Source organism: Myotis nattereri (genome assembly GCF_964212035.1).
Source record: "Myotis nattereri genome assembly, chromosome: 2".
NCBI classification, from domain to species: Eukaryota; Metazoa; Chordata; class Mammalia; order Chiroptera; family Vespertilionidae; genus Myotis; species Myotis nattereri.
The window spans coordinates 139,683,208-139,709,776 of record NC_138076.1 but is presented as its reverse complement, the minus strand read 5'-3'; the positions used below and the strand labels follow the sequence as shown (position 1 = coordinate 139,709,776).

Here is a 26,569-nt window from a genome sequence, read left to right as displayed (position 1 = left end):
TAAATTATTTTGGTATTTGTGGGAAAGCACTTATGTTTCCAACTTTATGAGGTGAAGAATATCATGCAGCACCTACTTTCTAATGCCTTAACGTTCAGTTGGATGAATAGTCATGTCATTAAAAGTTGTGACATTAAAGTGATACACACACACACACACACACACACCACATAAAGAATGTCCAATAGTTTAGTATGGAATCTAAATATGTATATGTTTAATTTAACTAAATATGCTTTATTTTCCAGATGGAGAAATCTATTTTTTTACTGCTCTGGATACAATATGTTAAGGTAAGACATTTTTGAATGTGCCCCTTTCAGAAAAATTAGTTAATTGGTAGGATGCTATTGCACTGAGTCTATTCACTTTGGAAAATAAGGGGCATGTTGAAGAGAAATAACACCAAATATTAGGTTTATAACCTAAGGAAAGTTTCTTTGCTAGGTGCCGCATAAATTTGTGCATTTAGATGGCAACTGTCTTCACTGCTTACAAATTGTATTGGGGATTATCAGTGGGGAGAAAGATAAGAACAAAAGACAAGGTGTGGTGATTCATCTTAAGGTTGTTTTTGGTAGGATTTTTGATAAATATAAAATATATCCTTCTCCTGAGAGATGAACTATCTATCTATCTATTTATTTATTTATTTATTTATTTATTTATTTATTTATTATTTTTGTGATCTAGGGAACATAAAAGGCCTCTCATCATGTGGTCTAACATTTTTGTCTTAATTAGTAACATGTTCTTTACCTATAAATAGAACCAGGGCTCTAAAATGACTCAGAGTCAAATGTTTTGTACTCAAACTTATTTTCATTGTGAATGTATTATCAAGAATGCCTGTGAAGTAATTTAATTTTGTAGCCATTACCTTCAAGGTACACAGTTGACATGCCAGGGGGTTGTACTGTGTTTTTCCTGTGACTTTGAGTTTCTCCCAACTCTCTTGAGCCTGGGAACATGGCATTTCCTAGTTTGAGAAACCTGGATCTTAAATTTCCTTGCTCTCATTTTACTTGCCTTTCTTAAGTTGTTCTCAAGATTATGTTTAAAAATAGAGTATCCAATGAATATTATTTAACTTATGTGTGGAAATCAGTATTGCTAAAATATTTTTCAATTATAATTTGGCATTTTAGTAAAATTGCTTATAAATTATTAATCAAGGATGCACTTTTATTATTTTTAACCATTACTTTTCTTTCCTATTTCAGATCTCAAAAAGTTTTCATTATATACCAATAAGTAAACAAACAACAACAATTTTTGTTGAATGGGAAGAATTTCCTGAGGGAGGAAGTCCTGAGTTTTATTTTTTAAAATACCAACTTATTAATAATTTGGCTCAAAAGGTAAGGCATCATTTTTTTTTCTCTAATGAAAGGTAAGCATAATGTAGATGTGTTGTAACTAAAAACCACATCAGAAGTAGGAACTTAATAGTTATTGTGATTTCTAACTTCTATTTTATTAATATATAAAATGTTAGCATTTTATGAAGTATCTTTAATAAGTAGTCAAAATAATATATAACTTTTTCATAGAAATGATTATGTATTTTCCTTTTTAGAATTTGTATATTATACAGAGAGTAGTTATTTAAGAAGTAACATGTAAAAATAAATAGTCCATGTTGGAAAAACTGTTTTTTATGAAGGAGATACAAAAAAGTCAAACTTTTAATGTATTTGATATAGTTAGAAAATATTTCTTAAGCAGATGTATCTCATTATTTACAGAATGTCAAAAGCATTCCTGCAGATCCACAAAAACCTCCAAAATCAATTATAACACTAGAAGAAAATGAAGACTACCACATCATTATACAGTCCATAAAATATGGACAAATTTTAAGTGAAAAGTCATTTCAAATGCGTAAGTAATATGTATATGTTGTTCAGCTTTATTACATAATTATAAAAGGGAGAACCAGATAATTTGAAATTTACAGTGATTAACAGGTATGTGATGGCAGTTGAAAATCACATGATGAAAGTAATATTCTGTTCTTTAAGTATAATGTAAATTTCAATATTTAAAGAAATAATAAACTAAGGTAAGAATAACTTTCCATTTTGACATTTAATGTGATATATATATATATGTATATGTATATATATATATATATATATATATATAAAATGGAAATGCTACATGTAATGCAGATTATTCTAAAAAAATAATGTAGATCTGTAATCTAATTCATTCATCCTAAAGAGGGTACAAGGAACTCCTATATAATCTAGAAAATATTTTGTAGTTAGATATTTTCCACCATGGCTAATCTTTTGTAAAATTATAGTCTGTGTGTTTCATTCAGTTTTATTTGAAAACATACCAATTATCCTTTCTGATTTTTTAGGTGGAATCTCAACTACAAATATTAAAACAATAGCAACAAGTACGAGTGTTTCTTTTAACTGGAGTGTGCTATCTTCCAAGGACATTTCAGTGTCAATATCTCTTAATAATTCTTCACAAATTATGCAAAATAATGTCATGGCTTATGAATGGGATGATTTGAAACCTGCCACCTTATATGCTTTTACTTTTGAATTTAAACAGTTGCATTTGGATTTTGTAAATATACTTCAGAGACTGGATGTTCAAGTTGAAACAGGTGTATAGCTATTTGGTTCATTATTAAACAATATATTTATTATATATTTTGTAGATAACTTGGCAGTTATATTATTCTTTTAAAAAGTGACCCAGGCTAGTATTAACCACTATGAGCTACTTGTAAGTGAATTAGCATAGTTGCCCATTCCTAATTATATCATTCGGTATTTAACTGATATAGTGAACAAGCTGGATTTAGTAGTGTAAAGGTAAGAACTAACTTTATTTTCCTTCTACCACTTCTTTTAAACAGAATCAAGTGGTCTCTCTCTCTCTCTCTCTCCCTCTCTCGCTCTCTCTCTCTCTTTCCTCTCTCTCACCTTAGTAATGGTTCATACAAATTCCATAGTTTTTTTTAGATGACTTTAAAATATCAATGAACAATCACATTTTCAGGTATTTAAACCTTCATTAAAATCTGATTTAAACTTCTCTATTGCTCATCCCTGGTAGAATGCAACCACAATTTAGAATATTGCAAGGGGAAAGGGAAGGTGTTCAATTTTTTTTGTGCCTTCCTGGTTCCACTTCCCCCACATGGTGGGAAAAGACGTAAGAGAAGCAGACAAGTCATAAATAGCTAATGAGAGCAATACCTTCACTGTGATGGACTAAGAGTCCATTTTTAATACTCTCTCTATTAAACATGCATGTAACCACAGTGCATGCTTACAAGTGAAGTGGAAGAACACTTGAGTAGTAAGAAAAAGACAGTAAGGTAATTAAAGCATTCCCTCTTTCCATGCTCCTTGCCCTCTGAAAAATGAAGACCAGTTTCTTCAAATGATTCTTCTCACATCTTCCTAATATTGTGGGTTGAGGCACTGATGAAGCATCAGCAATTATCAAAGTACAGTATGTACTCTGAGCAGGCTGACATCTCCTGGATCTTTCTATGGCATGCACTCTTGGAGAAAAACGCTAAGCAGCCATTTCAGTTTTTTTCTGGAAGATGAACCCATTTGAAGTGGCAGAGAACAGAATTAGCAAGCATTATGTCTAGTTCTCAAAAATAAAAAGGACCCTAAAATACCCTTAGTTTTTTACCAGTATTCAGAGTAAGGGGTAGGAAGTCAACCTAAAGTAACTTAGAAAAAGGTAAAAACACCTGTGGTTTTGTTTTAATTAAGTTATAATTGGACAACAATTCTGCAAAATTAACTTGTACAGCTACTTAAAATTACTTTAATTGGTAGTAATTCATTTAAAACTTGAATAACAGTTTTAGCACTTTTATTCGTTTGGGAGAAATATATAGTTCGGCAAGTGCAGTGTGGATACTGTGAAGCTTTCACAATTCACTTCTTCAGTTTTTTAAAAAATATAAGTTTGAAATGTTATATTACTAAATTCATCTTTAATAAAGTATTTTTCTTTTGGTAGGTTCATGTTCACAAGGATGGGTAGCATTAAAAAATAGCTGTTACAGAATTAGCAAAGAGAGTGAACCATGGAATATAGCCGTGCAACATTGTAAGTTATCCTTAAATTCTGCACGCCTTGTGGATATAAAAAATGAAGAGGAAAAAAAATTTATATTTTCATATCTCAGGTCAAAGAATCAAATAATATCATGGACTGGTCTTAATGATTTGAAGGTCAGTAGATATAAAAATATGAAAATATCATGATGAACAAAACTGTTTGCCCCATGTTCTTTTATTCATTTATTTATTCCTTTATTCAATAAATATTTATTGAGTATTTATTATAAGCTAGGCACTGTTTCTCTTTTCTTTTTTTCAATATCTCTGTCTCTGTATCTCCGTTTTAGAGAAGTTACAGTTTCACAGCAAAATTGAGGGGAAGGTACAGAGGTTACCCATACTCCCCACTGTTTCCACACATGTATAGCCTCCCCATTATCGACCCCAGAGTGGCACGTTTGTTACAACTGAGTCACCTACATGGACCCGTCATTATCACCCAAAGTTCGTAGTTTACATTTGGTTTATTCTTGGTGTTGTACGTTCCATAGATTTGGACAAATAAGTAATGACATGTATCGTTTTGGTGTCATGCAAAGTATTTTCACTGCTCTAAAGATCCTCTGTACTCTGCATATTCATCCTTCCCCCACCTCCTTCAATCTCTTTTGTAGGCAACTATTCTTTACCTAATTTTGCTTTAATTTTGGTCTTCTGCAGACCCCTCTAAATTCATTTGAATGACCTCATCCATTTCTTTACCTAATTTATCACCTAAACCAATGATTCTCAAACATTTATCTAGTCCACTTTCTTCTTATGAGCTCCAGACATCTAATTTTCTTCTGATTATGCCTTTTGAAATTATCCACAGACACATCAACATTGCTGACTTGTCATCTCCTTCCCACCAAACCTGCTTCACTTCTTTTCTTTTTTTGTTATTAAATTAAATTAAAATTTATTTTTCCATAACCTTGTTCACCTCCACCCACAATCCTCTATTTCTCACCTCAGTGAGCAATACAGTAATATGAATTCAAAAACATTGAAAGTCTTCTCCATTTTATTTATTTCACTCCACATATCCTGGTTTATGAAGTTTAATTTTACTGAAAAAGATACAGAAATATCTGAAGATTTTTTCAATACCGGTGAAAAAGATTGTGTGACATTTTTCTCCAACATCCTTTTTTTTAAATTTAAGTTTTGTTGTTTTTTACTTAGGAGTAGGATATTCTTTTTTAAAAAATATATTTTTATTGATTACCAAGAGGAAGGGAGGAGAGATAGAAACATCAATGATGAGAGAGAATCATTGATCAGCTGCCTCCTACACGCCCCCCCCTGCCCCCCCGCCCCCCCCCCCGGGGATTGAGCCCGCAATCCAGGCATGCACCCTTGACCGGATTCGAACCCAGGACCCTTAAGTCTGCAGGCTGACACTCTATCCACTGAGCCAAACTGGCCAGGGCTTTTCTCCAACATTCCTAACACAATGGAATATCTCATGAAGTTTCATTTGGGTCAGCATTTTGTAGGAAAAACCGAGACCTAAAGCAATGATTTCTGTCTAGTTAGTGTTTTCTTCCTGATGACTTATTTAATATTATATCTTGTTACTCAAACATATAAATCTGTTCTCCATGAGATCCTAATCTGTAGTGCTAAGCACCATTCGACGTGGTTTACTTCTATGACATGTAAAGAAATTGGGGAACAGGTAGATTAACTTGTCCACATGGACACGCATCAGAGTTTGCTCTTAACCACTGTCCATTAACCAGTGACCTCTCCATTAAGCTGGTCTCTTGAGGTTGACATCAAAGCCACCTGCTGGGCTATAGTCCCTGTGAAAGTATGAGAAACTAATCCTCTCTTTCTCCCATGCTGAATAAGGGTAGTTTGTTAGTGAACTTCAAGGAATGACTGTCTTATTCATCACTGCATTCCTAGCCTCCCTGGGGTCTGATACTCAGCAGGAACTTAGGGAATGGCAGGGTACTAGTCTCTCTAATCTACTTTGTGAGGGTTAAATAGGTAACCCTCATTCAGTGCTCACCACATCCTTATGAGGTAGGCACTATCATGGTTCTCACTGTATAGATGAGGAAGTGGAGCTCAGAAAGCTTTTGGGTCTCCTAGGTAATAAATGGCCATGCCAGGCTTCAACCTGTGTCTGTCTGACCAGTACTCATGCCCTAACCACTGGAACATACTCCCCTCAAGCCTCTGTAAAGTTTCCCAAACTGCAGCACCATGTATGCAATAAAGCAGACTCCATGAGGAAACAATATTCCTACATTCTGTTAGGTGGAATTGGAATGTACTTTAAAAAAAAAATTTCTTTAGAATGTCTGGAGGGAGTAGTTCTCTTTAATCCTATCTGGGAAACTAGCCTGGGCCTGTACTTGATGCTGGGATGGCATAATAATCACAATATAGATATATATTTGTTTCCATAGAGTTCATTATTTCTAAGAATTATGTTTATTTTATGAGGGCCTATTATATGCCTGGTGTTTTGTATACACAGTCTTAAACCTGTTGACATCCATGCAAAGTAGTTATGACTATCTCCATTGTACAGGTGGAAAAGTTTAGTTCCTAAGAGGTTGGCAGTTGTTCAAGAATAGATAGTGGCAGAAATATTGGTTAGAATACAGGTGCATCTCTGTCAAAACTTGTACTTTTCCTACTACCCCTTTCAATGAGGGTAACCACAGGACTATCTAGAGGTATATTCATTGCTTGTGAAAATTGAGGTTGGTGATATCCATCAATGATATCCCTTAGCAGAAAGGTATCAAGAACCACTCCCGATGCATATGATTTATTTTATGACTTTAAATAAAATAACAACTAATGAATATTGGGTCTCTGCCTGGCATTGTGTTGAGCCATTTGCATGCACTGCCTCTTTAATCTTCACAACAACTTAATGTGTAGATTCTATTATTATACCCATTTAACAGATGAGAAAATAGAGGCTTAGTGTGAGATTCAGCAATTTGTCTGAATACATATGGCTAAGGAGTAAATGAAAGTGAACTCTCTCCCCAGCTCAGAATCTTCATAATAAAGGAAATATGCATAAATATATATTAAACTGGTTTATGATTTAAAAATCTTAGAACATTTTATAATAGAGGTGTAACTAATAAATATCTTCAAGTACACTTATTTGAAGATATGACACTTCTTTAAATTGGCTTAATTTGTACATCTTATTACAGAAAGAAGGTCATCTCACATGGACAGATGGATCACCTTTTGGCCTTAAGAAAAATGAAATCTTTTCTTTCCCACTGCTACCCAAGAATGAAACAGATTGCTACATTTTACAACAAAATGCAACTGGATCAAACTATTTTTTTGCAAGATTTTTCTGTTATGTTCCATTGCCATATATTTGCAAATATGAATGTAATTATTAGTATTATATTTATGCATCTCACCACTTTATTATTTTAAAAATAGAATTATAATTTGTAGTTAAAATGATTCTTTTTTATATTTCTTTCAGCACCTTCTCTGCAGGAAAATCTTTTGATCTATATAAAGGATGTTGGAACAACTGAAGTTGTATTTAGCTTGGATAATTTGAATGGTTGGAATAATTTGAATAAGTGGCTAAAATTAGGATATAAAATTATCATAAAATATTATTTAGATTATGCAGAACAATATTTTGAGAGCATACCCCCAAATACTACAGAAAAAGCAATTACCCTTCTGTCTCCTGGCCATGTGTACAGCTTTTTACTCTTTGCACTAAATGAATGGGAGGCTAAAACTATGCTAAGTCCAGTATTCATTGTTGAAACACGTAAGTTACAAGACATCTGAAGTTATAATTTTTCAAGTATTTAATGTTATCATTTGTAAATATTTCCTGAAGGTCTGGTATTTTCTCTTAACACTTTAGATACACGTGCAACTTTACCAATTTTAAGTTATAATTACTATGTTTATATGTTTGGCTTTCCTGTTAAACTATTAACCTATGAGAAACTATATCTTACGGCACCAGCTACATTAGAGTACAGTCCATAGTAGATAATAAATTTCTGTGGAAATGGAATTTTGATGTTTGCTAATAGCAAAAGATAAACAGATGTGTGTCTGGACTGTAAGAGGGTTACAATGGAGATAATTAGTGAGAAATTAAAGGAAATGCAACAAAACTATATAGCAAAACCTAACTTAAATTCCCACTCAGTGGTGCATTGAATAAATGCTTTTTAGAATTCAGAGGGTGGTTGATAGTGGCAGACTTGTGGAAAGGAGAGGCTTGGGCTCAAACTTGAGGGGAAAAACACATATGAGCAAATATATGGAGGTAAGAATTTGTAGGAGAAGAGTAATGCAGACTGGGAAGATTTTCTTGAGCATGAGGGTCAAATCAGTTTGAGAGGTAGGTGGTAAAAGATTTGGGAGTGCTAGAGGTGTCTGTCTCAGATGGTTAGACTTGACCTTAGAAGCGATGGTTATCAGTTAAGTCTATAGTATTTTAAGACTCACTTTACTCCCAAAGCACTCTTAATGCATTATTTTATCAGTCCTTACCTCAACTCAGGGAGTAGCTATGTAGAAATGAGAAAACTGAGCTTCTGAAAGGTTAAGTAAATTGATTAGAGTAGCATGATTTGCTTAGTAGATCCAAACAGGAAACCAGGTGGTTTAATTTTAACTCTTGAGATATTGCTTCTAAAGAAAGAATCAAGAAGAATGTGTATGTTGGGAGGTCAGGGAACGGATATGGGTTTATGGCTGATATGTGCAAGGTGCTGTTTTAAGAACATTAATCTGTAGGGATTAACTAGGAAGATCATTGGCACTGGATGAAATGGTTTGTGATGGGGAAATATATCTGTAAGAGGATGAGGGCCAAGTTCCGGTGATGATGGGACTAAAGAGTGAATACTATGAAGTCCCTGACCTCTAGTTTGACAAGACAGAAGAGGGAAAAGACATATAAAATGAGATCACTGGATGCCGTGAGTGCCCTTTCAGTGGTGCTTGCATTAAAAATAACAATTGAACAATAATGTGTGTTAAACACGGTGCCAAGTGCTTTAGATACCTTATCTCATTTAATCTTCACAATAATTTTATGAGGCAGCTACTACTATAATTCCCATTTTATAGTCAAGAGAAGTGAGGTTCAAAGCTGGCAAGTTACTCAGGGAGTGGAGCCAGAAAGTGTAAGAGCCAGGACTCAAACCTAGTTTTTCCTTTCTCTTTAAACTAAAGTATTATAGAAGTATTGAGAAGTGAGAGGTTATTCTGGCAACCCATATAACTAATAGCGTGTATTTTTATCTCCTAGGCCCATTGTCAGTCCAAAATGTCACAGTTACTCATGTGACCCCAACAGAAATATTTTTACATTGGGATCCTCCAGATCCTGAGTCTTTTCACCATTATCTTGTAACTACTTTGGATGTTCAAGATAATAAATCACAAGAGGTGTTTGTTGAAAAACCCAACATATCAACAGCAATTAGAGGTCTCAAATCTTTCCACCATTATTTGATATATCTATTCAGTGTAGCAGAACGAGGAACTTTAAGCTGCTTTGAGCAACCTATTTCAGCCATTACAGGTAAGTGTGGGCATATTTTTCCTTTTAATAAAACATATAAGCTGAATATATTGGACTATTGTTTTGATGAAATTTAATTGTGTTGATCCTTTATAGGTACATACAGTTGAATATTTGCTTGCATGTTGGATCACAATTTTAAGCATAGATTCTAAATAACTAAATTAATTTAGATTTAAACATCAGCATTGTTTCAACCAGAGTTCCTAGAAGATACCTTTATCACAGCCATGGCCAGAAAATAAATTATCATAAAATATGAAGATTAGTTCACCCAGTTCTCTTTAATAACACTAGATCCAACAAATATGAAGGTCTGCACATTTAATCAGTTTTACTTCATTCATTTTCTTACTCAGTGTGATTATTTGACCGCTAGGGGGCAGTTTCATCCCAGGACTTTTGGCCAATGCATTTCTAATCTCTACTCACCTCCACATGACAGTTTTTTGAATCCTTTTCTAGAACATAATAATTTATCTTATTTAAGCATTCTATTGACCTCCTTAAGCATAAGTCACTCTTTTCTAAAAGATAAAACACTATTGTATGAAACTGCATAGCTAAACACTTATCCCTTTGCGTGTAATGTGTGTATTATTCGTCCGTGTGTGTATTTAACATGCCTTCATGCAAAGTTCTTTGAAATTTCACCATTAAAATGTACACATATTGGAGCTGAAGTGGAAAACCTACATGTTCACAGCCATAGATGAATTGGCCTTCTCATACTTGTGGAAATACTTGGTAGTCTTTGAAAATAATAATAAGAAAATATATTATTTATTGTTTATGAAATTGCAAATGCTTAACATACATGTATTCAGTGTTGCAAATCCTAACCAAGAGAATTTTTCCAATTAGACACTAGATATCAGATGTTTTTCTCCTCTGAGCTCAGACAAAGCATCCTTCATTTGATAAATGCTTAGCTGAGTTCCTTACACTTTAAGAAGATAGTTTCATTTTTAACTGACAGGCAGACTTGGAGGATTTCTCATAGATACATTAATTCTGAAGTCATATTAAAATCTCCTGTGGTACATGCCTATTTATTTACTGGGGGGCGGGGAGGGAGAAAGGTGCATGGGAGTCTGCATGTTTATTTGTTTTTTTTAAAATATATATATTTTTATTGATTTCAGAGAGGGAGAGAGAGGTAGAAACATCAGTGATGAGAGAGAATCTTCGTTCATCTGCCTCCTGCATGCCCCACACTGGGGACTGAGACTGCAACTCGAGCATGTGCCTGACCGGGAACCAAACAGTGACCTCCTGATCCATAGGTCAATGCTCAACCACTGAGCCACACCGGCTGGCCTGCATGCTTAATTTTGGGTCATTTGCTATGTATATTAACTGTAAGCTGACACAGCAGTACATGTCCAGAATTTAGTAACCAAGTGCTTTTTCACTCCCCTGAGGTTAAGGCCATATTCTTTTATTTTCATTTATTATTTACTCAACAAATTATTTTTTAGTATCTGGAACTGCAATAGATACTAGAGATGCAAACGTGAATTAGGCCTGGTCTCTGCCTTCCACTAATGGAGCAAGACGAATACATTTTAAAAAAGTGGTAATGCTGAGTTTTAATTGCTATTATAGGGAATGCATTGGATACTGTGGAAGTGAAGAGAGGGATCAGTTAGGCCAGACCTGGGGAGCAGGGATGGTTACAGAAGTCTCCCTGTGGAGGAGTGGTGCTCTGAGTTATAAAGGAACAGAAGAGCACCAGGTGGGTGTGAGGAGGCAGCAGAATGTTGCAAGAGGACCAAATAGATGTACATACACAGAGAAGGCCAAAGAAGAGGCATCTGTCTAGCCATACCTGGGAAAGCCAGAGAAGGCTTTAAAAATTATTTTAAATTAATTTCAGAGAAAGGAAGGGAGAGGGAAAGAAAGATAGAAACATCAATGATGAGAAAGAATTTATGATCAGCTGCCTCCTGCACGCCCCCTACTGGCGATTGAGCCCGCAACCCAAGCATGTGCCCTGACTGGGAATCAAACACGTGACATCCTGGTTCATAGACCAATGCTTAAGCACTGAGCCACTGCGGCCTGGCCAGAGAAGGGTTTTTGAGGAGACCAACATTTGAACACTGAACATTGAAAGTAGATTGGCATGGCTGGAGTACAGAGGGACATGAAGATAGAGTCTAGAAAATGTAAGTAAACTAGACACATAACATGAAGAGCCTTGATACATAAGAAGGAGTATCTTTTTATTCAGTAAAATTTAACTTCTTTGGGGCATGGAGCCTTTTGAGAATGGAAAAATGAATGGACCCTCTCCCATGAAAATGCACAGAGAATTCTGTGCTTATAGGGCTGCCATAGACTTACCAAGTAGTTGTTCCCTCAGTCTCTGCTTGTGTGTGGCATTCAGTAGATTTCATCCTTGTCCTCCACTGGAGTAAATGTTTATTATAGCTACTAGAGGCCCGGTGCATGAAATTTGTGCACAAAAGGGGGGGGGGTGTCCCTCAGCCTGGCCTGCACCCTCTCCAATCCAGGACCCGTCAGGGGATGTCCGACTGCTGGTGTAGGCCTGATCCCAATTGGGGAAAGCAGGCAGTTGGACATCCCTCGCAATCAGATACTGCTGGCTTCTAACTGCTCACCTACCTGCTGGCCTGATCCCCCTAACTGCTCTCCCCTGCCGGCCTGATCCTCTAATTGCTCTTCCCTGCCGACTTGGTCCCCCTAACTGCTCTCCTCTGCTGGTCTGATCCCCCCTAATTGCTTTCCCCTGCCGGCCTGATCGCTCCTAACCACCTCTGCCTCAGCCTCGCCACCATGACTTTGTCTGGAAGGACGTCCAGAAGGTCATCTGGAATACGTCCGGTCTAATTAGTATATTACCTTATCTAATAAAAGAGAGAGAACCAGCAGGATTTTACCTTGTCTAATTAGTATATTAGATAATATATTACCTTATCTAATTAGTATATTACCTATACTAATAAAAGTATAGAAAAGGTTTGCAAGTACATAAGAATAAAGATCTGAAGTTGTTTCACCCCAGAGACCTGTGAATAGTTTTTGTAATTGGATTATGCTGGTATTTTCTGATAATTTTACATAAATGATCAGTTTCAACACCAAGTCAGTCCAACTATGATTTTGTGGAATTAAAGTATGGGATGAATAGACTGGGTCTGGCTGAGAATGATACTTTCCTGAAAAATTCAAAAGGGTCTTTAATTATGTTGATAAGGAAGTAAACTTCAGAACACATTAAAAATCAAATTATAGTTTCTTCAAATAAAATAATTAGGAAAATCATAATAAATTCTTTAAAGATTATTTAAAGTAAAACTACTGAACAATTTAAAATTCCATAATCATCTTTATCATAATGAACTAATGATTTATTATTGTGCTTGGGAACTATTAAAAGTTCAGGTAAAGTTTATAACATAGGACAAAGAATTAAGACTAACAGGAAGGCATTAAAATTCTAGAGTGTTATATAGTAGTAAAAACCACAAGGCTTGATATTCAAATAAATTGTGTAAGGAGATAAGTCTAAGTATTTTCTTTGGTTATTGCAATAGAGTATCAAGGAAATTTTCTCCGATTATGTTCTAAATGAATTATAAACGCAGTAATTTTCTCTTTATTTCTAAATGTGTCATACCTTTTAGAAATTAGAAAGTAAATGTAATTTAAAGTTGCAGCTAACTTTATGATAAATACTAGTCCCAAAGTTCTAAAAACCATCTACATGTTAATATGCCTAATTTATATCTTTTGCTCAGACCATTCTCCTGAACTCTAGACTTAAATATCTAACTGCCTACTCAATATATCTCATTTGGCAATCTAAGAGACAACTAAAATGGAATATGTCCAATTCCTACCCAAATCTGCTTTACCCATAGCCCTTTCCACATAGATTCATTCATCCAATTGTTTAAGTCAAAACCTTCAAGGCGTTGTTAACCCTTGCATTTCTTTCACAGCCCCAACCTGTAAGGAAATCCTGCTGGTTCTCTCTCTTTTTTAAAGTATATTTTTATTGATTTCACAGAGGAAGAAAGAAGTAGAGAGAGATAGAAATATCAATGATGAGAGAGAATCACTGATCGGCTGCCTCCTGCACTCCCCCCACTGGGGATTGAGCCCGAAACCCGGACACGTGTCCTTGACTGGAATCAAACCTGGGACCCTTCAGTCCTCAGGCTGACACTCCATCCACTGAGCCAAACTAGCCAGGGCTGGTTCTCTCTTTAAAGAAACCCAGAATCCCACCACTTGTCCCCACTTAGGGCTATGGTCAACCAGGCCACCAATCTCTCACATAGATAACTGGCCTTGCTCCCCTGTGTCTACCATTGGCTCTCTCCATAGTCTATTATTGATAAAAACAGCCAAGTGATTCTTAAAAATGTAGGAAAGGTTATGCCTCTGCATTTAACCCTGTAGTTGCTACCTGTTTTATTCAAAGTGAAAGCCTGTGAAGCCTTGCATGGCCTGGCTCCCTGTGAACTGCTGGCCTCATCCTTTCACTCTACCCTTCATTCACTCTGGCATTCTTCCTGTGTTGGAAGATGCCTGGTAAACTCCTATCATAGGGATTTTACATTAGCTGTTTTTTTTTTTTTTTTCTGCCTGGAATTCTCTTCTTCCAGAAATCTGTGTGTTTAACTCCTTTGCCTCCTTCAAGTGTTTTGCTAAAAAATCTCATCTTTTCAAAGACACCTGCCCTGAATTCCCTATGTAATATCTCAGTTTCTTTCCATAATCACCACACTCATGATCTCCCTAACTGGGGTTTACTTTTCTTTTTTATTTAGCACTTATCACATCTAAAGTATTATATAATATATACATTATATATGGACATATATAATATAGGTATATGTGTATCCTATATAATAAAAGGCTAAATGACCGTTACAGTGGAATGACTGGAACGACCAGTCGCTATGATGCGCACCGAGCAGGCAGGCATGCGAGTGGTTAGGGGCGATTGGGCAGGCAGGTGAGTGGTTAGGGGCGATTGGGCAGGCAGGCGAGTGGTTAGGGGCGATTGGGAAGGCAGGCAGAGTGGTTAGGGGTGATCAGGCAGGCAGGCGAGTGGTTAGGGGCGATCAGGCAGGCAGGCGAGTGGTTAGGGGCGATCAGGCAGGCTGGCAAGTGGTTAGGGGTGATCAGGACGGCAGGCAGGCAGGTGAGCGGTTAGGAGCCAGTGGTCCCGGATTGTGAGAGGGATGTCCAACTGCTAGTTTAGGCCCAATCCCTGGCAGTCAGACATCCCCCGAGGGGTCCCGGATTTCATGCACCAAACCTCTAATATATATATATATATATATATATATATATATATATATATATATATATATAGTTATTGACCATTTTCACTCATTAGAATATGAACTCTCTAAGGCAGTGACCTTGATTATTTTTTATTGATGTGCTCTATGTGCTAGGAGAATGCCTGGTACTTAGTAGGTGCCTATGTATATTGGATAAAAGACTGAATAATTTCAATAAAACTCTTAAAAATCTGAAGAATTTGGAAAGTACTGTCTACTTTCTCTTGGTGTGTAATGTTTGAGCTTAATCATAATTAGTAAATCTTACATAGTAATAGCGAAATACATTTTTCTCCAAAAGTCAGTTATTTTTTAAGATATGGTGACATAGGATTTGTTTAAATTAAATACTAATTAATATTGAACAGAGATATTTTTACTCAATAGAATGAGTGCTGCTAACAGTAAACTAAGATATGTGTATCTATTTCTCTGTTTCTCTAAGGTATAAATCCACCACGGAAAGTTTATGCTAACCCTGAGGACGTGGGGGAGGACAGTATAATTCTTCAGTGGGAATCCCCACAGGATGGCCATGAGGTCTACATTCAAATCGAATCCATACCAGAGAAAAGAGAAGTCATGACTTTTTTTGTAAAGGATGCTAATAGATTCAAGATTGATCATTTAATCCCTGGAATGACTTATGACATTGGAATGGCAACAGTGATGAATGGGAATTTGAGTGAGCTGGTAACTATTCAACAAACTCTAAGTGAGAACCAAATACTTCTCATTTATTCTTTTTTTTTTTAATTGCACATAAAGGCAGGTAGCTTCATTTAAGGTATGCTAGTTTACTTAAAGTAAAGCCTGGTACATACACACAAAGCCTGATCTATAGAAGACCTTGATTATTGCTTTGTTTTATTCTTTAAACTTTTTAAATATTTATTTTTTATTTATTCAATATCTAAAATTTTATATGTCTCCTTTTCCCCCGCTTGACCCCTCCCCACCACTCCAGCCATTCCCACCCCCGGCAAGCCCCCACCACCCCAGGGTCTGTGTCCATTGGTTATGCTAGTATGCATGCATACAAGTCCTTTGGTTGCTCTCTAACCCACCCACCTCCTGCCCCCTTCCCCTGCCATTTGTTTCTGGATCTATTCTTGTTCATCAAATTATGATGATCATTATATCCTTAACAGATATTTGCTGATCTTGGGGTACTATAAAATATTCTCTATAGACCCCGCTGGTAGAAGGTTTTAAGTAGATTTTTAGTGTGCTTTGTCTAATGGTAGCCTCAGGAACTAGAGTCATTTTTGAAATATATTTTATTGATTTTTTACAGAGAGGAAGGGATAGGTATAGAGAGCTAGAAACATAGATGAGAGAGAAACATTGATCAGCTGCCTCCTGCACACTCCCCACTGGGTAAGTGCCCACAACCAAGGTACATGCCCTTGACCGGAATTGAACCTGGGACCCTTGAGTCTGCAGGCCGACGCTCTGTCCACTGAGCCAAACCAGTCACGGCTGGAGTCATTTTTATTCCTTTTATTCTGACAATTCTCCCTGCTTGTATAAGGCAGCATTGTTTACGATTGTTTATGATTAGGAACCTGGTCCTAATGCCATACTATCTAGGCTTGAATCTGGGTTCAACTCTTTGAATAACCCTGGGCAAGTATAGAATTTGAGGCATTTACTCAACCTGTAAATGCCTCAATTTTGGTACTCATAAAACAAGAGAAAATAATGGGATTTCCTGAGAATAGCTGATGTAGTAAATGTAAGGGCTTAGAACAGTGCCTGACACATAGCTATGTAAGTGTTTACAATTATTATCAACAGATATACAGTAGAACACAAGGAGGAAATATTGACAGTATATAAAAGGTTTAGGATGAAGCCAACAATAATTTTTATGTCCTTTCTTAAATAAGTTTACTAAATTAGTAATCATTGAAAAAATCTATTAAGGAAAGACAGTTAAAAAGTAAAAAGAAAATATATGATGAAATAATATTTATACATATTTATATTATGATAAACATTAGGAGAGGAAAATGCAAAGTGATGTAATGGAGAGTAATTGAAGAGGGATGAAGGGTTCTATTGTAAACAGGCTGTAACAGGAGTTACATTTGAATGGAGATGTAAAGGAGGAGCCAGAGTGGAGTTAGATGGAGGAAGGGCACTTTAGGTACACAGAGCTAGCACAAAGGATGTGAAACAGGAAGAGCTTTGGTACATCTGAAAACAACAAGGCCACAATGCGTGGCGTCTAATGGATAGGGAGAAAGGTGTTGAGAAATGACATTGGAGAGGTACTCAAAGGTCAGATCACCTAGCATATGCTTTGAGTTACTTCTGAGGTGATGGGAAGCCATTGAGAGTTTTATGCAGGAGAGTGACAGTGTGACCTACGTTACAAACATTTACCTGTGGCTGTGTGCAAAGAATGATATGTAAAAGGGCAAGGAAACTGTGTAAGAGGTTGTAGAGTGTAGACAAAAGATTATTGTGGACAAGTTGGGGAAGGACAGGCAGATTTCATATCATGGAAGTAGGTGGTCCAGGCTTTGATGCTGGAGTGCTTGTGGTGAATAAAGGAAGAGAGGTACTTAGGGTTTTGACATGAGTAATTTGGGTGGATAGTGGTGACTCTGAGGTAGGGAAGATCATGGGACCGCACGGGCCTTTTGGCTATCAGTAAGGGCAGCCTGGTGGAAAAGTGAATTGGTTCAAAAAATTATGTACCAGCAGTGTCTACACTCAACCAACATTGAATCTCCCTGTTTTATCCTCCAAAAACGAAAACTAAATTCATGTATGACTCTTTCTTTAATTTCTGAGAAAGTCTACCTAAAGTTAATTATCATAAGAAAGTTATGATAACGAATACTAAGAAAGAGATATTGTTGAAGCAATTATTTCATGCCTAGGATTTATTGGCAGAATGGGAAGTACTAAAATTAAACTGCATAGATGGGACATGAACTCTAGTCTTAGATCTACCATTATTAGAAGTATGAGGATAGAGTGTTTCCATATTGTCTCGGTGCTTAAGTTTTCATTCTAAAAAAAAAAAATTAGGTCATTGAATACATTTTAAAATTGGCTTCCAGCTCTAAAGTCATATTCTTTTTTGTTTCTATGGAAATTAGCATAGTTTAATCAGTCTTCCATCTAAAATATAAAATTTTTACCACATTTTCTAGGTAATGATCTATTTTGTAAAGTTTTCAGCTCTGTAGCTTCAGGCATAAGCACAGTTCTTGATTTTGTTTAATTTGAGCATTATTTGTAAAACTGCTATCTGACATGGAAGCTGAAACATGGATTAACATCTATAAATTTTAGGAAGAATAATAGAATGTTGGTGTTTGAAGGTAGGGCAGAGATCTTCTTGCCAGTCTGATATACAGTTCCCAGTGTAGTGCCTGATCATTTTGTAATTCATGACTATAATTTTCCTGTATTGTGGGGTCACATCTGTTCTCCAGGGCATCACAGAGCAAATCTACTCCCAGATTCACATGAAAGATCATCAAATGTTTGGGAACAGCTGTTATGTACTCCTGGTTCCTATGGTATCTTTTTTTAAAAAATATATTTTTATTGATTTTAGAGAGGAAGGAAGAAGGAGAGATAGAAACATCAATGATCAGAATCATTGATCAGCTGCCTCCTGCACACTCCTAACTGGGGATTGAGCCCGCAACCCAGGCATGTGCCCTTGACTGGAATCAAACCCGGGACTCTTCAGTCCACAGGTCGACGCTCTATCCACTGAGCCAAACAGGCCTGGGGTCCTGTGGTTTCTTTCCTTCTGGTGAATTATCTCTAGTTCTTTCGAGTGTTCTATTTCTTATAATCCTATTGGCCTATCTATTCAGTTCTTAAGCTTCATAATCATCAGATTATTTATCATTCATCATTTATACTTGTCTCAAGAAGATAAAATAAATATTAACCTATTCCAAGGTGCATAGGTAGAATTAATGCTTTCCATGCATTTATTCAACTAGTATTAGTTGATAACTATTATTTACTATGTCCTGTTTTACTCTCTTCTATACACTTTGAGGCAATCAAGCATAGAGGGGTATTTTCTCTCTCTCTCTCTCTCTCTCTCTCTCTCTCTCTCTCTTTCTCTCTCTCTCTATTATTCTGAAAATAACGAGCAAAGCTTGATTTCCATTTATTATTATGGACCTTGAAACATAAATATGCCCTTTAGGAAAAGGCAGTCTCACCAGCACAGACTTGGAACTGGATTGCCTGGGTCAGAAATCCAGCTCCACAATTACCAGTTGACATCCTTGGGGAAGTCATTCAAACTTTTTGATCCTCAGTTTCCTTTTCTCTAAAATGAGAAAGATAAGAATCGTATCTAATTTATGAAGTTAATATAATTTAAGGGCTCAGACATGAAGCACGCACTATGGGAGTATTTGCTGTGGTGGGTTGTATTTTTCAGTAGGAGTGGCGTGTGGCACTGAGGGGCTGTGGCCGTCCTTAGTGGGAAGAAAAGCTGTTCCTGCTTTCCATGCAGTCCCTCCTGGTTGGAGGAATGCACTATGCAGTTTTCTTGAGGCAACGAGAGCTATAGGAGAGCTGGTGTTTGTGTTTTCTTTTTACCTCTTGGTATAGAAAAATAAATTTTAAGATAGTTGGGTGTCCCTGAGACCCAATTCTACCTTGTCTGTAATAATAGCCTTTGATTTGGCCTAGTTAATTTTCTCTCATATTAAAATAAACCTCACACAGCCTCCAGTGCTCCCCCTTCTTCTGGAAGAGCTTTTGAAGTAAAATGGGTAAGGATAGAGGTCACAGTAATGGTGGTGGAGACCCATCACAAATGCCCAGATTATGTCAATACCTTTCTATTTTTTTTTAAGTGAAATCTTATCCAGCTTGAGCTTGCAGAGGTTCAGGATAGAATTTTAAAGAGAAGGAAGAACTTTGCCCTGCTCTACACATTTCCAGCCTTGGTGAGCCCTCAGGTGTAATGTGTCACTCAGTAAGGCCATTGGCTCCATTTCTCCGGGCAACTGAAACTGATGGAAAATCTCACATTTTCCAACTGGAGGGAATGTCACTGACTCTATATACCAGGGGTGGGCAACCTTTTTGTGAGTGCGTGCCAAAACCAGCAAAATCTCTGACTCAAAATTCATCTGCGTGCCAACCCTAATTTTTTGAGAACATGCCTACTTGAGATCTCTTAAGGTGTACGTATGTGAAGAGCCTTGAAGAAATAATAAAATTCATTCGAGCGACAAAAACACAGTATATGATGATGAAAAATACATTTATTTTTTAATGTATACGTTATGTAAAATTATTTATTTATCTAAGATGCACCTACACTGAATTTATCTGAAAAATAAAAAAGTCGATATTAAGAAAAAAATTGTAAATGGGAGATTATAAGAGAGGGTTTCACGTGCCAGCAAAAGTTACTGGTGTGCCATGTTTGGCACGTGTGCCAGGGGTTACCCACCCCTGCTATATACCTTTATTTTATTTTATTTTATTTTATTTTATTTTATTTTATTTTATTTTATTTGTTGTTTGTTTAAATTGATTTCAGGGAGAGGATGTGAGAGGAAGACAGGAATAGAAACATTAATGATGAGAGATACTCATTGATTGGTTGCCTCCTGTAGATCCCCTACTGGGAATTGAGCCCATAACACAGGCACATGCCCTGATCAGGAATCCTGGTTCATGGGTCAATGCACAACCACTGACCCACACTGGCCAGGCTCAATATATCTTTAGAACTTAAACTAGACAATGCCTATTTAAAGCCGTGTCTCTCCTTAGAAAATGTCTTTGGCACTCAGGAAAATGGAAATGAATTGTTTCCATGACTACACTGGTCACTCATTTCTAATCCCAGATTATTAATTCCTGCTCAAGAAGCTTTCACAGATCATGGCCCACGGATTCAGATGGATTGGATACTTGTGGGATGTCATCCTAGCCATATTTACTGTAGGAGCTTTGCAACGGAAGAGAACGGGAAGGAATGTAAAGAAGAAATCTACAAAAAAAAAAAATTAGTTATGGACCAAAAGGGAAAAGTTAAGATAATATAGCTGGAAAAGAAAAACCATGTATAAAAGCGCCTTGAAACCCAGTAGTATACCATATGGAAATTTTTTTATGTTTAGTATATTGAATATTTTCTCATAACCCCAAGAATAGAAGAGGCAAGAAATTTATATGTTCCAGCTGAATAAGTTGATGGATATTGCACAGATTTCCATGCTCTGGAATGCTAATTATAGGTATGTGCCTAAATACTTTACACATTACTGGTTCTATGTGAAGTAGCAGAATCTCATTATTGAATATTTAACAGTGACTTAGAATAATTTCCATTGCCTGAATCCAGATGTCACCAGTAGAACTGAAAAGGCCATCTAATTATTCTGTGGAGGACAAAAGGACTTTTTTTCAGAATAGATATTTCAGAAGATATCTACTTGGGACAAATCTAGGGATATACCGGATGTTATCCCAATAATCCACAGATAGAATTGAGATTAAAATTGACTTGAGGAAAAATAATGTGAATAGAATTTGTGTGAAATTTCAAATCTGCTCTAAATAGCACAGTGGGAGGCTGAGGTGAAAGAAAGCTATTTAATAGAGGTCAGGGAGAGTGTAAAATGTCCTCCAGGCAGGTGCCAGAACTGTGTTCCTAAAAATGAAATGTCTGCTCAAATCCCCGTGCCTGCAGGATACTGGCGGACATCTGTGGCCTGGTATGCGCAGCCTCTCACAGACAGTGTCCGGCCACAGAAGTGGCCCTCCCATGCCCTGTCCCCTCTCCTCTCACACACCGCATGCGTTCACCAGCTTAAGTGTGTGTCTGCACAGCTCTAAGCACTTTATCTATAAATACAGCCTCTCACTTAATCATCACAATGACCCTGCAAAGTAGATACCAGTCTCCTTCCCGTTTTAGGGATGAGGAAACCAAACCACAGAGGGACTAAGTAACTTGCCAAGATGCTCTGCTAGTAAAGAGCGGAAAGAACTGGACACTCCCAACACGTGATGATGCCTTTTGGGTTTCCACACCGGGCTCACGTATTCCCTTTGCCTGGGATTTCCTTCTTTCTACTTCTTCCCCCTCACACACACTCTTTCTGGTAAACTTGTGCTGTCCTTTAAGGCTCAGATAAAACCTCACTGACTCTGGAAAGCCTTCCCCAATTATCTCTGCCACAATTGATATTTCTTCCTCTCCTCTCAACAGCTTTTTGTTCATGTCATCAGCTCAGCTCTTGACACAGGATAGGGACTTGGGCCCCGGGAGAGAGAGAATACTGGTGGTCAGGAAGCCAAGCTAAGACCAGATGGCCAGAAGGAATGCCAGATAAACTGGAGTCAAGAAAGTTACCACCGCTCCACTCCCTACTCAAAAACAGAGGTAGCTGACTTCATCTCCTTTCTAAGTGGTGTGGTGATGATGAGGAGTCCATCACCTTGCCCTCACAGCATGGTGAGAACATAGTTAGGAGGCAACACAGCTGCAAAGGGAAGTCACCTGATGCTGAAATGGAAAATTCCGCAAGCCTGCTTTTGTCTAAAAAGCCAATTTTTTTTTTTTCACACAAGCCTGCCTTCTTTCCAGCTTATAAAAGCAGCCAAGCAGAGCCAGCCCCCAGCCAGTTCCCAGGACTTTCCTCTGTGCTGCTTTCCTTGTGCTCAAGCATAAGCTTAATAAAATCTGTCTGGAAATTTCCCTGAGGTTTCTTCTCTATTTCTACCCAACATCAGTAACACTTTGACCACTTGGGTTTCTAGTTAGTGATATGTGCATCTACTTCTGAGATTGGGAACTCTGAATGCAGAAACCTGGCCTTATTTATTTTATTTGAGTACTCGTTGTAGTATATAGGTTCTCAGAAGTATTACTTAATAAATAAGTAAGAAAGATAAACACTTGCAAAATCTCTATGTTTTTGATACGATTGCTGCAAATCAAAAGGTAAAAGTTAATTATGTACTTCCAGTATAGTTGTACATAGAGTCTATCAAAAGATCCACCTTGTTTCTCTGTCTAATGCTGACATAGGAAACATAAGTCTAATGCATAGACATTTAATATTTTTACATATTCTAGGACATGCCAGACAAAATACAGAGAAATATACTTGAAAATTTGAAGAAACCTACTAATTATAAATCTCTCTTTTTACCTTTCAGAGCCCAAACCAGTACAAATTGTTATTCCTTATGAAAGTTATAGTACCTCTGTAATCTTATTTGTTCAAACACCTGATATGGGAGTGTTTGATGGCATACAGATTGTAACTGAAGGAGGGCCAAATATAACCAGGCCTTTAAAACATGACAATAAAATAACCGTTGACAACTTAACCCCAGGCACAGAATATAATTTCTTTGTTTCCATCATCAGTGGGACTAAATTAAGTGATGTATATTATGTGCCTGCAGTAAAAACATGTAAGTATTTTAGGACTTGCGTAAGCTTTATCTTGATTTTGGTTTGTGTACCATTTCAAATTAGTAGGCCATGCCCACGGTAATGCAATAGTTTTTAAAGACCTTTTGAAATAATTGCAAACACCTTATTACTGATCCCAATCTTTTATTGCCTAGAGTTAACCTTGCATAAAATTGAGGCCATAAAATTTTGAATCTACCCATTATCAAAAATGTGCTTGTAATCAGAACTTTCCGTGGCTGAATCCCAAAGTGAGGAACGTGAGTAATTTCAGGCGGATTGTGAGGACTCGGTCACATTTTTGAAAGTGCCGCTCAGAGTGTAACATCCAGTGTGCGTGCTCTCCCTTGTGCTGCCATTCGTCTGGATGAACCGATGCCTATTTTCCCTACCTCTGAATATTTACAATGAAAACATGTTGCATTTGTTCATACCGATACTTACATTATGAGGTTCATATTGATTTAGACTCATCGTTTTTTAAGTCACCCAAAAATTCTACAAATCTTGATTTTGACATTTGGGATATATGTAATTTATCTAAGATATTCAGCTAGTATGTGCAGAAATAAATGGTACAGAGTAATAAATGGCATACAAATATCATATGGACTTTCAAAAACATTACAGTTTTGACTATACCATGTCCAGGTGCTTTATGATTTGCTCTTTCTGTTTATAAATTTTTTCGCATATATCATTATACTACCAAGTTTCTTCTTTCTCCCAAATTATAATCCTTCCACGACTGTTTAAACTTAAATGTTCCATGAAATACTCCCAAACTGATGTCACAAGTCACAGTTTTTCAATAGTATTTTAACATATTTATAATAATCTCAGTACATATTTTATTTTTGCTTGTAATTTTTATATACTTTTCATATATGTATTCTCTGCCTCTCTTCCTTATATTATAAATCTCATGGGTAGCATTCTCTTAGACAGTTCTTGTCTTTGAAAATAATTAGTGCTTGATTATCTAAAAATGTCAATATTGTGATACAAGCAGTAAAATATATCAATATATACGATAGTCTAAAACTGTCAGTTTTTTTCAGTTATTTTGCAATAATTTTTGCCTTTATGTTAAATAGGATCCTTTAAATTAGAAAAATAACCATTAAAAACTCTGGTGATAAAAATTTGTTTCTAGGTTCAGCCAATATTTCATACAAAGAGGATTATTTTACTTTGTCTAGACTTCATATTTTTCTCTCTGTTGTCTTTTCAGCTTATGCTAATAGTTTCAGAAAGCTTTAACCTCTTCTTTCTCTTTTGAATGTAGTTTTGCTGCAACATCAAAATTAGCTGCCTGTAATGGCATTTCAATGACTCTGAGTATTGTGACTGATTATCATATTTTATAAACTGTCATTGTTTGTGTAAACAACTATTTTTAGTTGGTATATAGGGATAGTTGATTAATAAACTTTACTCTTCTTTTTTCACATTGTGCTTCCCTATCCCCCCACCCCTCTTAAAGGGATAAATTAAAAGAAAAACCCAGTTAGAAAACATCCAAGAAGAATTTAAGTGTGTTTTGTGTATTTGGTAGGTTTGGAGTCACCATCAATTATCCATGAGGGCAAAGTTACAGACTCTTCCATAGAAATTCTCTGGAATCGAGCTGATGGGAATTTTCAGCATTATGAAATCACATGCATAAACTGTGCTGACATTTTCATGGTACGTTATAAAAGGCTCCTGGAGGAATTAAACTTGAACCTTTCATGCTGAATTCAATGTTACTGCATTCTTATATTAGATAGTAGTGAAATTAAAGAACCCCCAAGCTTTTTTGCTTGTTTAGATTATAGAGCCCTTCTTACATGAAAACTTGCAAATGCATTGTTTTGGGTTGCTAGGTTCAGAAGGTAGTGCCAGAAGCAGCGACATTCTCTAACCTGGAGCCTGCTACCCTGTACACCTTTTCAATTCGCACAGAGAAGGAAGGTTTTAAAGACAGCACTCCTAACATAAAAGAAATACAGACAGGTACAGCCGTGTAAACACTTTCGGTCTTATTCAATGTTCAAATATTTATTTGTGGGTTTTTTGTTTGTTTGTTTTCTTGCTTTTAAGGAAGATTTAGTAAATGGAACATTTTTCCTAGATTTTCTTTATGGCCTGGCAGTGTTTTCTCTTGTCTCTTTCTCTATTTCTTCTTATATGGATTAGCACAACCTTTTTTTGTGTATGTATTGTTAGATAATAGGGTGGCTAATTGTCTGGGCCTGATCAAATTTTCCATTTTGGATTTAATTTCTTTATTGTTCAGTTAGGTAGACAATGAAGTACCATTTTCCATGTTAACAACTTACTCCCAGTGGCAAATGGTAACTTATTCCGTGGTTGTCATATGAAATAAAGGATGATTGGGAAGGATATATGTAAAATGTATATTTTCACAACTAGGTGAAGTAAAATTGTCAACTAGTCTGCTGAAATAACTATTTTAGTTATTCTTGACACTGATGCTAAATATAAATATTTATATATTTAGAAACTGGTCATGTCTAGTATTTTTTTTACTATAATAACAAGGAATGGAATGGAGAAGAATATCTTGACATTTTGTTCTTATACATGGAAGAATTTTATAGAGGAAAGAAAATATATATTATTTTAATTTTTTTCTCAGGAAAGAAGAGAAGCATTTCATATTTAGATTCCAATTAACTTTCCTGATGGTTAACCTTGTCACTATTTGGTATTTAATTAGAATGAGTCCTAAAAATCATTAAATATTTCTGAGGGTCGTGGTTGTACAAGACCAAGATATAATCTCTTCCTACATTTTAGAGGCAAGGGAACTATTAAGTACAATGCTAGTGGGATTCACATCGGCTTTATTTTAAAGTTTAAAATGATTCTTGTTGGCTTTTTTCCTCTTTTGACTTTTAACTGTTCATATCTACTAAGAAGAATGAAAGAAATGTCTTGGCTACCCTCAGAGTTTGAAGACTATCAAAGAAATCCTGGGAGTGTTTCAGGGCTGTTTTAAACAAGGTGCTTAGTATGTTAGAAAATGTTATCTTACGTGTGTGCTTTAAATGATACAGCCCCAAGTGCAGTTGAATTTATGAACCATAGCAGAAACTCAAGTGCAGTAACTGTTAACTGGCCTTCA

At 36.3% G+C, this 26,569-nt stretch overlaps 1 protein-coding gene across 1 annotated transcript in view; it reads left to right on the top strand.

Annotated features, from left to right (window-relative positions):
- Window positions 1-248: 248 nt before the first annotated feature.
- PTPRQ (protein tyrosine phosphatase receptor type Q) overlaps window positions 249-26,569 on the top strand; it is a gene marked incomplete at both ends in the record, with an annotated part of 267,149 nt that continues 240,828 nt past the window's right edge. Inside the window, one exon of the mRNA XM_081083373.1 lies at window positions 249-293. Coding sequence (XP_080939499.1) covers window positions 249-293 — 45 coding nt within the window. The remainder of the gene's footprint in view (window positions 294-26,569) is intronic.